The sequence below is a fragment of the Barbus barbus genome (genome assembly GCF_936440315.1).
Source record: "Barbus barbus genome assembly, chromosome: 21".
In the NCBI taxonomy this organism is placed as follows: domain Eukaryota; kingdom Metazoa; phylum Chordata; class Actinopteri; order Cypriniformes; family Cyprinidae; genus Barbus; species Barbus barbus.
This window is the reverse complement of record NC_136749.1, coordinates 25,446,080-25,458,320: the sequence shown is the minus strand read 5'-3', so window position 1 is coordinate 25,458,320 and position 12,241 is coordinate 25,446,080. Positions and strand designations below refer to the sequence as shown.

Below are 12,241 nucleotides of genomic sequence, written 5' to 3'. Positions count from 1 at the left end.
TGCAAAAAAAAATAAAAACTGTAAAATATTATTACGATTTTAACTAACAGTTTTCTATTTTAATATATTTTAAAATGTCATTTATTCCTGTGAAGACACAGGTGAATTTTCAGCATCATTACTCCAGTCTTCAGTGAAATCATTCTAATATGCTGATTTGGTGCTAAAGAAACATTTTGAAAACAGTTGCTCTGCTTTTTTTTTGTTATCAACATTTTTTTTATTTTTCATACATAACACAACATAAAAAAAAAAAACAATATATTAAGAAAATAATAAAATAAAACAACAGACACATACTCAACATCTCAAAGTCCAGTCAAAAAGGAGGGACAGAAAAAAGAAACCCACAGAAGTCACTCCTCCATACAGTCACGTATTTCAGAGAGAAAGCACTGCCAAGCATCAATGGTAGAAGGCTTGGCCCCATTGATTCGTGCTGTTGTACATTCACAAGACACTATTTGCAAGAGGCTATGGATCCAATATGTTTTCCCACACATATGCGGTGTAAACCAGTTCTGTATTATGGTCTTCTTCGCAGCTGTAAAACCAGCAAACAACATTCTCTTTTGCATCGAACTTATACAGAGACCAGAATCATCATTAAGAAGACACAAACTTGGGTTAACGGACCAATCAATTTTCAGTAAGGATGATAAAACCAGGTTTACATGTGTCCATAGACTGCTAGTGATAGGACATTCCCAAAACATATGCAGAAAAGTACCTGATGATGTAGTATTACATATATGGCAGTTGAAATTTGATTGTAGTTTCATTTTGAATCTTTTGTAAGGAGTTATGTACGCTCTATGAATGACTTTGAAGTGAATAAGACGATGCGCCAGATTTTTAGATGTTAAACTGAGATTAGACCACACCCTCTCCCAGTCGACAGATAAATTAAGGTCAGATAATTCCCTATTCCAAATAGTTTTAATAGAAAGAGGTTTTATAATGCAATCAAGAATCTTATTATATATTAAGGAAGCAGATGGCCGACCAGCAGATGGTGCAATCCAGTCCCGCATAGGATGAGAGGAAACGGGAGAAGACCAAGGAACGCCATACGCTTTGAGAGCAGAACGTAATTGAAGAAAGACAAAATATGCAGATGCTGGAAGACAAAATTTGGTTCTTAACGTCTGAAATGAACATAGGCCCTGGTTATCATATATATCACCGCACGTGTTTACACCTAAAGAAGACCAAGAGGGTTGGACAAATGGGCGATTTCCGCATACGAAATTAAAATTGTGCCATAAAGGTGTACTATTACAAAATTTGAAGGGTCCTCCAATCCGACGTTCAACCGTTTTCCAGATTTTAATAGAATTGGCCACAACCGGACCAAATTTATAATTATCCCCTTTTTTCCCTGTGCCAGTAAATAAAATATCTTGGAGTCTATTTGGTTTAACCTTGTCAGCTTCAATCACTCTCCAAGAAACTGTAGATTGAGGATCAACCCAAGTATGAAGAGCCTTAAGCTGGAACGACCAATAATACAGTTCAAAATTTGGTACAGCCAGTCCTCCTGCGCTATTAGGATGTTGTAATGTGGTAAGTTTAATTCTGGGGCATTTATCATTCCAGATAAATTTCGTAATTATGGAGTTAATCTCCTTAAAGTAACCTGGAGGGGGAGAAAGCGGTAGCATAGAGAAAAAAAAATTAAATCGAGGTAGCAAATTCATCTTAACAGTGGAGATTCTTCCTTGGAGGGAAACGTTAAGATTCTTCCATCTTTGAATGTCATTCTTGACCTTAACTAAAATATTATTAAAATTGTCCCTGGCAATCTTATGAATGTTTTTATATATGGTAACGCCCAGATAGGTGAAAGAGTCCTTAATAGGGATGAATGAGGGAATAGAAGAATTAACTTTAATATTGTTAATTGGCATTAAAGCAGATTTGCTCCAATTTATTTTATATCCTGATAAGCTACTAAAATTATCAAATTCCTTAATTATATTAGGGACTAAAACATCAAAGTGGTCTAAATATAGAATAATATCATCAGCGTATAACGAAATACTATGATTATGATCATGAATCTTAATCGATACTTCAGACTTCCTGATGGCTTGTGCTAAGGGTTCAAGAGATAGACAAAACAATAAGGGGGAAAGCGGACAGCCCTGCCTCGTTCCCCGCTGTAAAGGGAATGGGGGGGAAATAACATTACCAGTTATGACTGATGCTGCAGGTGAGTGGTATAATGTCTTAATCATAGAAATAAAGTGTTCACCGAAGCCGAAACATTGCAAAACTGCCCACATATAATTCCACTCTAGCCTGTCAAAGGCTTTTTCTGCATCAAGTGAAAAGACTGCACAAGGGGTTGGGTGGGAGTCTGCAAAGTCAAGAATATGAAGGAGTCGACGCATATTATCAGATGCATTACGCCCCTTGATGAAACCAGTTTGGTCCTCCTTGATCAGACTATGAATTACCTTCTCCATACGGGAAGCAAAAACTTTAGCATAAATTTTTAGATCACATGAGATAAGCGAAATTGGTCTGTAGTTGGAACAATCTAATGGATCTTTCCCTTTTTTAAGAAGTAATGAAATCAGTGATGTTTTTTGATCTCTATGAAATACCCCATGTTCATTTGCAAAATTAAATGAATTAAGCATAAGTGTCCCTACCAAATCCCAAATTTCTAAATATAATTCCGGGGGGAGACCATCTAGGCCCGGCGATTTGCCCTTCTGAAGGCTTTTTAAAGAGACATGGAGTTCCTCCAAACTTAATGGGGCCTCCAAAGATTCTTTATCCATCTGTGAGATCCGAGGCAGTTGCAATTTATCTAAATACTGCTTACAGATGGATTCATCAAAATCTGTTTCGGCTTTATATAGATTTGTGTAGAAACCTTTAAATATTTCATTAATTGCCACAGGGTTTGTGGTGACCTGATCATCCGATGATTTTATTGCGCTAATATATGCCTTCGACTCGCATTCTCTCAACCTAAGAGCCAATAAATGACTAGGTCTCTCCGATTCAAAATAATATTTTTGCCTAGTCCTATGTAAAATAAATTCCGCCTTTGATTGTGAAAGCAAATCATATTCTTCTTTTAAAGAGGACAGCTGTGTAGCCTGTTGATCAGTAAAATGTTGTTTTTGTAGGTTTTGTAATGATTGGATTTTATTTTCTAATTGTGTAAATTGGCGGGTTTTCGCTTTGGCAAGAGTAGAAGAGAAAGATATACAGAAACCTCGTATAGCGCACTTAGTCGTCTCCCACAGTTTTTGAGGATCCACACCAGAGGGCATATTAATTTCAAGAAACTCCTTAATATATTCTTTTAAAGAAGTAATGAAAGTCTGATTACTTAAAAATGATATGTTAAAGCGCCATCTAGGGGACTTGGCTTTAACATCGGAAAGAGGAACACTGCACAGCACAGCAGAATGATCAGATAATAAAATTGGTAATATAGAGATGGAGGAATCAGACGAAATTAAAGATGGGCTGAGAAATATGTAGTCTATCCTAGAGAAAGTCTTGTGTCTATTAGAGAAAAAAGTGAAGTCCTTAGATTTAGTATTCTGAATTCTCCAAAGATCGATTACGTTAAGCTCAGTGATAAATTTATTCAGTAATTTAGAGGATGGATTGGCTGTTGTATCAGATTGAGATTTATCTAAAGCAGGATTTATGACAGCATTAAAATCCCCACCCACCACTAGAGGGCAATCAATCTGCTCAAGCAGAGTTTTGGAAATCTGTGAAAGGAATGTACTGTCTGTCTCATTCGGACCATAAATAGAGACCAAGGCTAACCTATTATTATATATTTTGCATCGGATAAAAACAAATCTACCCTTCTCATCACTACCAAGGTGTTCAATTGTTAAATTTAACTTCCGGTTAACAAGAATAAGCACCCCCTTAGTTTTATTTTGAGCGCAGGAAAAAGCTGCTAATTTGTAATACTTATTCTGGAAACGTGCCACGTCGGATTGCTTTAAATGTGTCTCTTGAATTAGGGCACAGGAAATAGATTTACGATGTAAATATTCTAACACACGAGTTCGTTTAACGGCAGAATTTAAACCATTCACATTTAGTGATAAAATATTTAGAGTATGCATTGAATATATAGCGTGTAAACGTTGACGTGTATTTTAGATACCAAACCTCCTAGATGAAAAATCCCTTTAGAAATAAGGTAAAATAAATTAAAGTATAAATGTCTGTTGTAAAAAGTAAAAACCACATAAAAACATGAACAACCGACAACCTTAAACAAGGAACAACTCAGACCGCACATTACCGAGAACATAGGTCTGACTGAGCAACAAAAAATAGTGATGGTTCGTGACCGATCCACTCCAACGCAGGACATGCCTCCCAAAAAGCTCGTACTGCCAGAAAAAAATATTTTAAATTAAACCAACTCTCCATTAGTCCCCTCCGAAAAGAAAAAAAGGGGTGTCAGTCTTGCCCGCAATGAGATCGTTGTACCAGATATATAGGAAACAATATCTCAGTAGTAGAGTGGAGAGAAGAAAAAAGCAAAAGACCAAATTTAGTCAGCGTCCATGTCCGTTCTGCCATCATCCGCTCCTAAGCCGCTGGGACCATGTTCATCCCGACCATCAAGCTCCTCCCGCCGGGCTGGAGAAACAGCGGCCGCCGTTCCCCCGCGCAGAGCCGCGGCATACGTCTTCTGCTGGGACAGGGAGCTAATAAAATCCTCCGCTTCCTGAGGGGAATCGAAGCTTTTCTGTTCCCCCTTGTGCCGTAGTTTGATTACGGCCGGATAGATGAGGAAGGGCTGGAGACCAAGCGCCGTCATCTTCTTCAAAACCGGACCAAATGCCTTTCTCCTGATCACTGTAGCTGGACTAAAGTCGGGAAAAAATAGCAGTGTGACATTGTTTTGTGCGCATTTCACCGGATAAGCCTTTCGAGCACCCTTCAGGATATCTGATCTGTCATGCCATCTCAATACACGGAAGATGAGAGTGCGCGGCCGATCGGAGCCCCTCCCTCCGTCATACACGCGATGTGCCCGGTCGATCTCAATGTCACGGCCCTTCAAGGAAGGAATCCACTTAGAAATATTAACTCTGAGGAAACCAGCCGCGTCGGATCCCTCAGCCCCCTCTGGCAGCCCCACCAGTCGTACGTTGTTCCTCCTGCACCTGTCCTCCATATCCGTCATCTTCTCGGTGAGTCGCTCCAGCTGATTTCTTAAGCCCGTGACTGTCCTCCTATCCTCACGTGCAGCTGCTTGAACAGAATCTACGCGGTCACGTGTCTGCTTCGCCGTGGTAGTTATGGTCTCAAACTCCTCTCTTAGCTCTTTAACAGACTTGTTGGTCGCTTGTATGTCTTCACGCAGTTCGCGTAATGCTGGAATCAGCACAGAGTCCATCGCCTCTCTTACTGCCAAATTCACAACCGAATTCAACGTGTTTTGTTGCTTTTTAAATGCTAGTTCGATGCGGCTAGCAATAGCCTCGTCGAGGTCTTCTCTGGAGATGGCGGAATCTCTGAATTTTTTCTTCATTGGCGATTGCTCAATCTCTCTTTTCCGATCCCCTTTGTCTGCCTTAGCACTCATGACAGGTCCAATGCAGAGTGGTTCAAATTTTACTGACAGGATTATACAAATTATGGCAAAGTGAGCAGAGCGAAAGATTCAAGCCTGCATCGCCGTCGAAGGGTCACGTGATCCCCTTTCTCAGTTGCTCTGCTTTGTTAGAAACCGTAATACATTTCTTTAAGATTCTTTGATGAATACCAAGTTCAAAATAACAACATTTATTTGAAATATTTTTACTATTCTGCAAATTATTCCCATGCATAGTTTTCTCCGAATATTAAGATGGGACGAGAGAAGTAGATTAACATGAATTTTAGTAACTTTTAACAATTTAAATGCATCATTAATATGATCAGACTACTCCATGTTTAAATCAGTTTTTACATGTGAAACATTTGCACACTTTTTAAAACTCAAGTGTCTAAATGCAGCAGTGATAATGTGTGTTTTCTTCTCTCACACAGGTGGTCAGTTGTGGTGCACCACCACCAAGAACATGATGGAAGGCGAAGAGCTGGTGGCATTCGCAGTGGACTTTGACTCTCGATTGCAGGCGGTCAATCACATGTCTCTCGGTGAGGGCATGTACCCAGCACGCCTTCTGGACACCATCCAGCTCCTGCCCCAGCAAGCTGCCATGGCCTCCATATTACCTACAGCTATAGTCAACAGTAAGTCCTGCTTCTGTTTACATACAAGCTCAATAACTGTCCACAGGCATCATAAACACGTATGCAGCGAATCAAAACTAATAACTGTCAACATATAAGTATTCTTTTACAATGAGGCCGTGCGGTTGAGTCTCGCCGTAAAACTTGGCCACAATATTGCCGCATATGGGGTCTCACCTGTTCCCGCGGCTGCACCGTTGAGCTCTCCAACCCATCATTTGAGCCAGTGTTACACATGCACGTATTACACTGAAAACAGAGGAAGCTGGAGTTATTCACAGATTAACCTCTGCTGGAAGAACTTAATGTTCTGCCCTTCAGTTTAGGGGTATAGTAAACATATCTGGACTCTGACCAACCATTTGCAAATACTGTTTGTTGACTTTATCAGGGAAGTCTAGAGTTCAGCTTGACGCAGAGGATGCTGTTAGCAGATGGTGCAATGTTTTCATTTGCCCTTGAGGAAAGGGCACAAGCCTACTGGAATCATCTCTGTTGCCATGCAACATCACAGCAGAAATGTCATTTAAAACTGTTATTTGAGCCGTGCATGTGAACCGATCATTCAGACATCCCAAACACTCCAGACGCCCCTTCTGATATATCCCCTATAGGAATGGGATTTGTACGGAATTGCACAATTCCTCTTCTACTTCCACTTTTAACGAAGTATGAAAAACAAATGCAATTCCATAGCCAAATGTTGAGAATTTTAATAATAAATACATTTCTTTGCAAAAGGTGTGTTTGCACCTTTGACTTTTAAGTCTTTTTAGAGGCCACATAAATGCTACTGATAAAGCTCATAATGTGTCAAATTAAACACTCAGCAGAACTGTTGTAGGTTTGCCTTCACCTTCCTGTCTCTGTGTTTCAGAGGACATCTTCCCCTGTAAAGCGTGTGGGATATGGTACAGGAGTGAGAGGAACCTTCAGGCCCACCTGATGTATTACTGCAGTGGGCGGCAGAGGGAACCTGATAACGTCTCTGAAGAGACTGACACCAATTCCCACCAAACTCCCAATATCTGCCCTTTCCCACAATGCAACAAGAGCTTCAGCAACCCTCGTGCTCTGGACATGCACTTGAGCTCACACAGTGGTGAGTATGATGGTGTCATAAATACAATGCATTTTGACAGTTAGGGTGTACTCGCCATACTAGACGTTTTGAACCGCGGTTCGTTTAGCCGTCCCTGGCCTGGTTGGAAGAGGTGGGCCAGGGCACAGTTCGGTTGGGCTCGGGCACGGTACGCGTGTAGTGTGAGCGCTAACCGTGCCAGAGCACGGAACAGATACTATTTTGTGTGCGCTACTGTCATCATTACGACCACAAACATATACTATTACTACTACTACACTACACTTTTCAGTTAATTTAATTCAATCAAGTATATTTACGTTTATAATGGGTCTGGTTCTCACCTTATTGATGAACTGGAATTGTAGTCTGCGATTTAAAGCTGCAAATTCTTTCATTAACGTCAGCTGCCTCCGTAATAATTCTGTGATACTTACAAGCGAAAATCAAGGCATGGCATAAATTACAAATTTGCTTGGCAGAATATTAGCAAAAGTGGGTTTCTCCATTATCTCGCACATGACGTAAGCATGCTCCGGCCCGGAACGTTTAGTGCAAGTGTGAGTGCAGGCCAGAGGGGGAGTGGGGAGGGGGGATAATCGCGCTCGGTTCAAGGCAACCGTCCCTAGTGTGAGTACACCCTTAGAAAAAAGTTATTTCTGACAGTCATTGCACATTTAACTCACTCATCACCAATTCCTATTTGCAGTTATTATTTATTCATATCAAACTTTGAATCTTAGTTAATTATGTTTAAGTTTTGTAAACATTGTGCAAGGGTAGAATATGATTAATAAATGTGTTCATTTTTATACCCTTAATATTATTAAAATATGAATATGAAAATATTTAGAAACTTTTAAAAAATATTTAAAACCCAGCCAACCTGGACAACAATAACAATAATATTATAATCATTTTATATTAACATTATACTATTAGTTATATGCATAGGTAATAAATAAATATTAAATATAAATTAATACTATAATCTAATTATATTTTATATTATTTTATATTAATATTATGCTGTTAGTCATATACACATGTGATAAATACATAGTAAAGATAAATAAATAATATATTTCTGTCCTTATTCTGTTTCACTGTACTTCACATTCACTGCCATTTTAGGTGGTTTGATATGCAACAGCCAAAAGCCTGCCATTGTTAATATTAAAATTAACTAAAATTCTATATCTGCATGTAAAAGAATCAAGAAACAATTACAGTTTTAGCGATTAGATCAAATAATTTTCATCAGGCAATAATGTACGTCTAAGAAATAGACACCCAATATGCTACAGCAGACACAATGTAAAATTAGTGGAAAGTTTAGTCTTTTTTTCTTTCTCACAGGTGTCAAAATGGAAGAGTCTCTTCCCCCTGGCACCAGCTTGAAATGCACAATCTGTAACTTCACAGCAGATTCACTCCTTACATTCCAGCACCACATCCTTTCACACCTGTCACAGGCAGCCTTCAGATGCAATCACTGCCACATCAGCTTCCAGAACCACAGGGAACTGCTGCAGCATCAAGACTTACACGGACACTCCGGGAAGATTCACAGGGAGAGCGACAGCGAGAACTCCCCAAGAGGAGGAGAGGAAAGCCTACAGGCGGCACGAGCAGAACTGTCAGGCAGGAAGGATGTGGTTATGCAAAGTCCCAAGAGCACACCTAACAAAGCCAACAGTCCTGATGGAGAACTCGAAAGACCTGAGAAAAAACCTACCCTCGGCCTGCAGAAGGGAGAAAGTCACCCAGGAAGCAAGGCTAGTTTCTCTTATACCAGAATCAAGTCGGAACCCTCTAGTCCACGGCTAGCCTCCTCACCGGTCCAGCACAACATGGGCCCAACCTTTCCCATGGGTCCATTCCTGTCACAGTTTGCTTTCTCCCAGGACATTTCTGTGGTACCACAAGCATCTGAGATTCTAGCCAAAATGTCAGAGCTGGTGCATCGCAGGCTACGCCATGGAGGGAACAGCTACCCTCCAGTCATCTACAGTCCTCTCATGCCCAAAGGAGCGACCTGCTTTGAATGCAACATCACCTTCAATAATCTAGACAACTACTTAGTTCACAAGAAGCACTACTGCAACAGTCGCTGGCAGCACATGGCGAAGTCTCCAGATTTCTCCAGTGTTTCGGACAAGGTGTCCGATGCCATAAGTCCAAACAGTGGCCACACTTCTGTCGGTATGCTCCCCGGATGCCTTCCATCAGAAACCGACAGTCATCTCGTGACAACAGCTTGCTTGAATTCGTCTGTTTTGGATATTATGAACGCTGGTGGGAAAGTGCCAGAAAAAGACCTTCCTGGGCAAGTAAAAAAGGTTACTACACCAACAGGAGTTGAGGAAAGGCTCGGTGGAAAACAGCCTGAGGTGAAGAGTCCCAGCACATCTTTGGTGGACGGTGACAGCGACCCAAACAAGACCACCTGTGAAGCATGCAACATCACCTTCAGCCGGCATGAAACGTTCATGGTTCACAAGCAGTACTATTGCGCCACTCGCCATGACCCACCCATGAAACGCATGTCCGCAAAGGTGCCCGCCATGCAGCGGACCATGAGAACGCGCAAGCGGAGGAAGATGTACGAGATGTGTCTACCTGACCAAGAGCAACGGCAGACCATGGGGCCACAGCCGGGATTCTTGGGTATGCCCACTCTAGGAAATCCCTGTACATCCCAGGAAACGGTAGAAAGTCTGACTGACCGCTTCCATCCACGATGTGACATCTTTCCAAGCCTTGTCCCAAAACACTTAGATGCTTCTCTTACCGTCTCCAAGCCTATACTTGCCCCCAAAGGGAACACTATTGCAGACCCACAGGAACTAGATGCTCCGATAGATCTCAGCAAAAAGTGCTCACCTCTTCCTGACAAGTCGTGCAACTCCCCCAAAAGACTCTTGGACTATCACGAATGTACCGTGTGCAAGATCAGTTTTAACAAAGTGGAGAATTACCTTGCCCATAAACAGAACTTTTGCCCTGTCACATCTGCTCAGCATGGCGAGATCGGCAGTCTGGAGCAGCCGATGTTCCCAGGCATCAAGAGCGAAGGCAATAATTCAGAAGACATCTATGATAAGAGTTCTGTGAAATGCGAGAAAAACGGTGGCAACAAGTTGATGGTGCAAAACGGAGGCATGTTTCCACCACACCTTGGGCCGGCACCGGATCTGAAAGCTTTCGGTGATGCATCGCTCATGACTTCGAAAGATGAGAACAAGAACATGTTTTTGCCTCACTGTCTCTATCCTGGAGCAATAAAGAAGGTGAAAGGTACAGAGCCAATATCGCCGTATTTCGGGATAAAAAGCAGCGACTACATGGCAGGGAGTCTCGTTATGCAGGGTGAGGCAGCCGAACAGGAGCAAAGCAGCAACGGCGCAGGTGAGACGGGCACAGAACCACCTGCGGCCAATGGCTGCCCCCATCCCGGCAAGGAGCCGTTGCCCCTTCTGCCCAAAAACAGGGGCATGGTGATTGTCAACGGTGGTCATAAAGAGGATCGCCAGACACCAGCAACTCCCCAGCAAGAGAATCAGCCTCACCAGACCTCATCACCAGAGGAACAAACCTCTCCCACGTGGGGAGCCGAGAACCCTCCCGACCCAAACGAGAATGTATCGCCCACTTCGAAATCACCCGTGGAGGAATCCGCACCTGCCGGAAAAGGCATAAATGGGTCGGCGCCGCCAGCAGGCAGTGGGAAGTATTGCCGCCTCTGTGACATCCAGTTTAATAACTTATCAAACTTTATCACTCACAAGAAGTTTTACTGCTCGTCACATGCCGCCGAGCACGTGAAATGAAATTCGCTCTTCTCCCCTCATCTTTTTTGGGTACACGGTCGTGTCTGAAATAGTGCATCATGCAGTTTTATATACTGCTTGTGGACAATCAAGAGAAGCTTCTTCTTTCGTTATTTGAAGACTTAATGCAAAATGATAAAAAAAAAAATCCAAGTGTAATATTGGTGCCACTTTCACCTTTTATTTATTTTACAATCAGTATTAATAGGAGTAGTGCTCTTAATTTAAATTCAAAGAAAGTTTATATCAGAGTTGTTTGTAATGTTAATGTATAGTCATTCTTGTGTAGCAGACATATTGTTTACAATGTACGTTAGGTTCAAGGAGACAATAGGCACAGGATACAAAACTGAAACGCGTTTTAGACCCAACAATAGCTACTGGAGCACTTGTGTATTCTTATTTGCTGGTACAGTTTTTTGTATATGTCAAAATGTCACTTGCAGTATGATTCTCAGCCTTAAAACAGTTTGGAGGGATAACCAGGCACAACGCTGCAGCTCATGTTTTGGCATATACTGTACACATGGCTTTGCATATATATGTTGCTGTTTGTCAGTCTTTTCTTCGACTCAGAAGTGGATGTTTAAATGAGGATGGCAGCATTCTTGTATAGTACTTGTATTTCTGTTTCCTGATACACCTTGTTCTCCCTTTTTAAAAATTTGCTCTCAGCGCAATACTTTGTAAAAAAAAAACATAAGGAAAAAAAGGAGGAGGGCGGGAACATTACGGAAAGCAGTATTATAAAGGGGGAAGAGCAGCTATTTCTTACTCCTGAAAAAAAAAATGAAATTGTACAAAAAGCAGGTTTATTAGTGGTGATTATTGATGGGTGGGATGAGACAAGGGAATACTGTAAAAATGATCATTCCAATGTCCTTATGTAAGAAAAATATTTCTTAAAAATGTTGTTGCTATGCATGTATATGGATGGAATAAAATTCCAGATCTGTTGGAAATTTTTATTTTGATGTGGTGTCAATTAAACTTCAATCCTCAGGATAAACAGACCATGTTATTGTGTTATTTCAGGATGTCTAATGGAAACGTTTACAGGTCTCATCAAAAGGGTAAAAAG

At 41.3% G+C, this 12,241-nt stretch overlaps 1 protein-coding gene across 2 annotated transcripts in view; it reads left to right on the top strand.

The window, feature by feature from the left end:
• Nucleotides 1-12,166, top strand: part of LOC306887020 (zinc finger protein ZFPM2-like) — a 162,393-nt gene extending 150,227 nt beyond the window's left edge. For both annotated transcript variants that reach the window (XM_079444478.1, XM_079444479.1), the window contains 3 exons: nucleotides 6,040-6,246; nucleotides 7,124-7,348; nucleotides 8,687-12,166. In XM_079444478.1, coding sequence (XP_079300604.1) covers nucleotides 6,040-6,246; nucleotides 7,124-7,348; nucleotides 8,687-11,160 — 2,906 coding nt within the window. In that variant the 3' untranslated portion in view covers nucleotides 11,161-12,166. The remainder of the gene's footprint in view (nucleotides 1-6,039; nucleotides 6,247-7,123; nucleotides 7,349-8,686) is intronic.
• The last annotated feature ends 75 nt before the right edge of the window (nucleotides 12,167-12,241 follow it).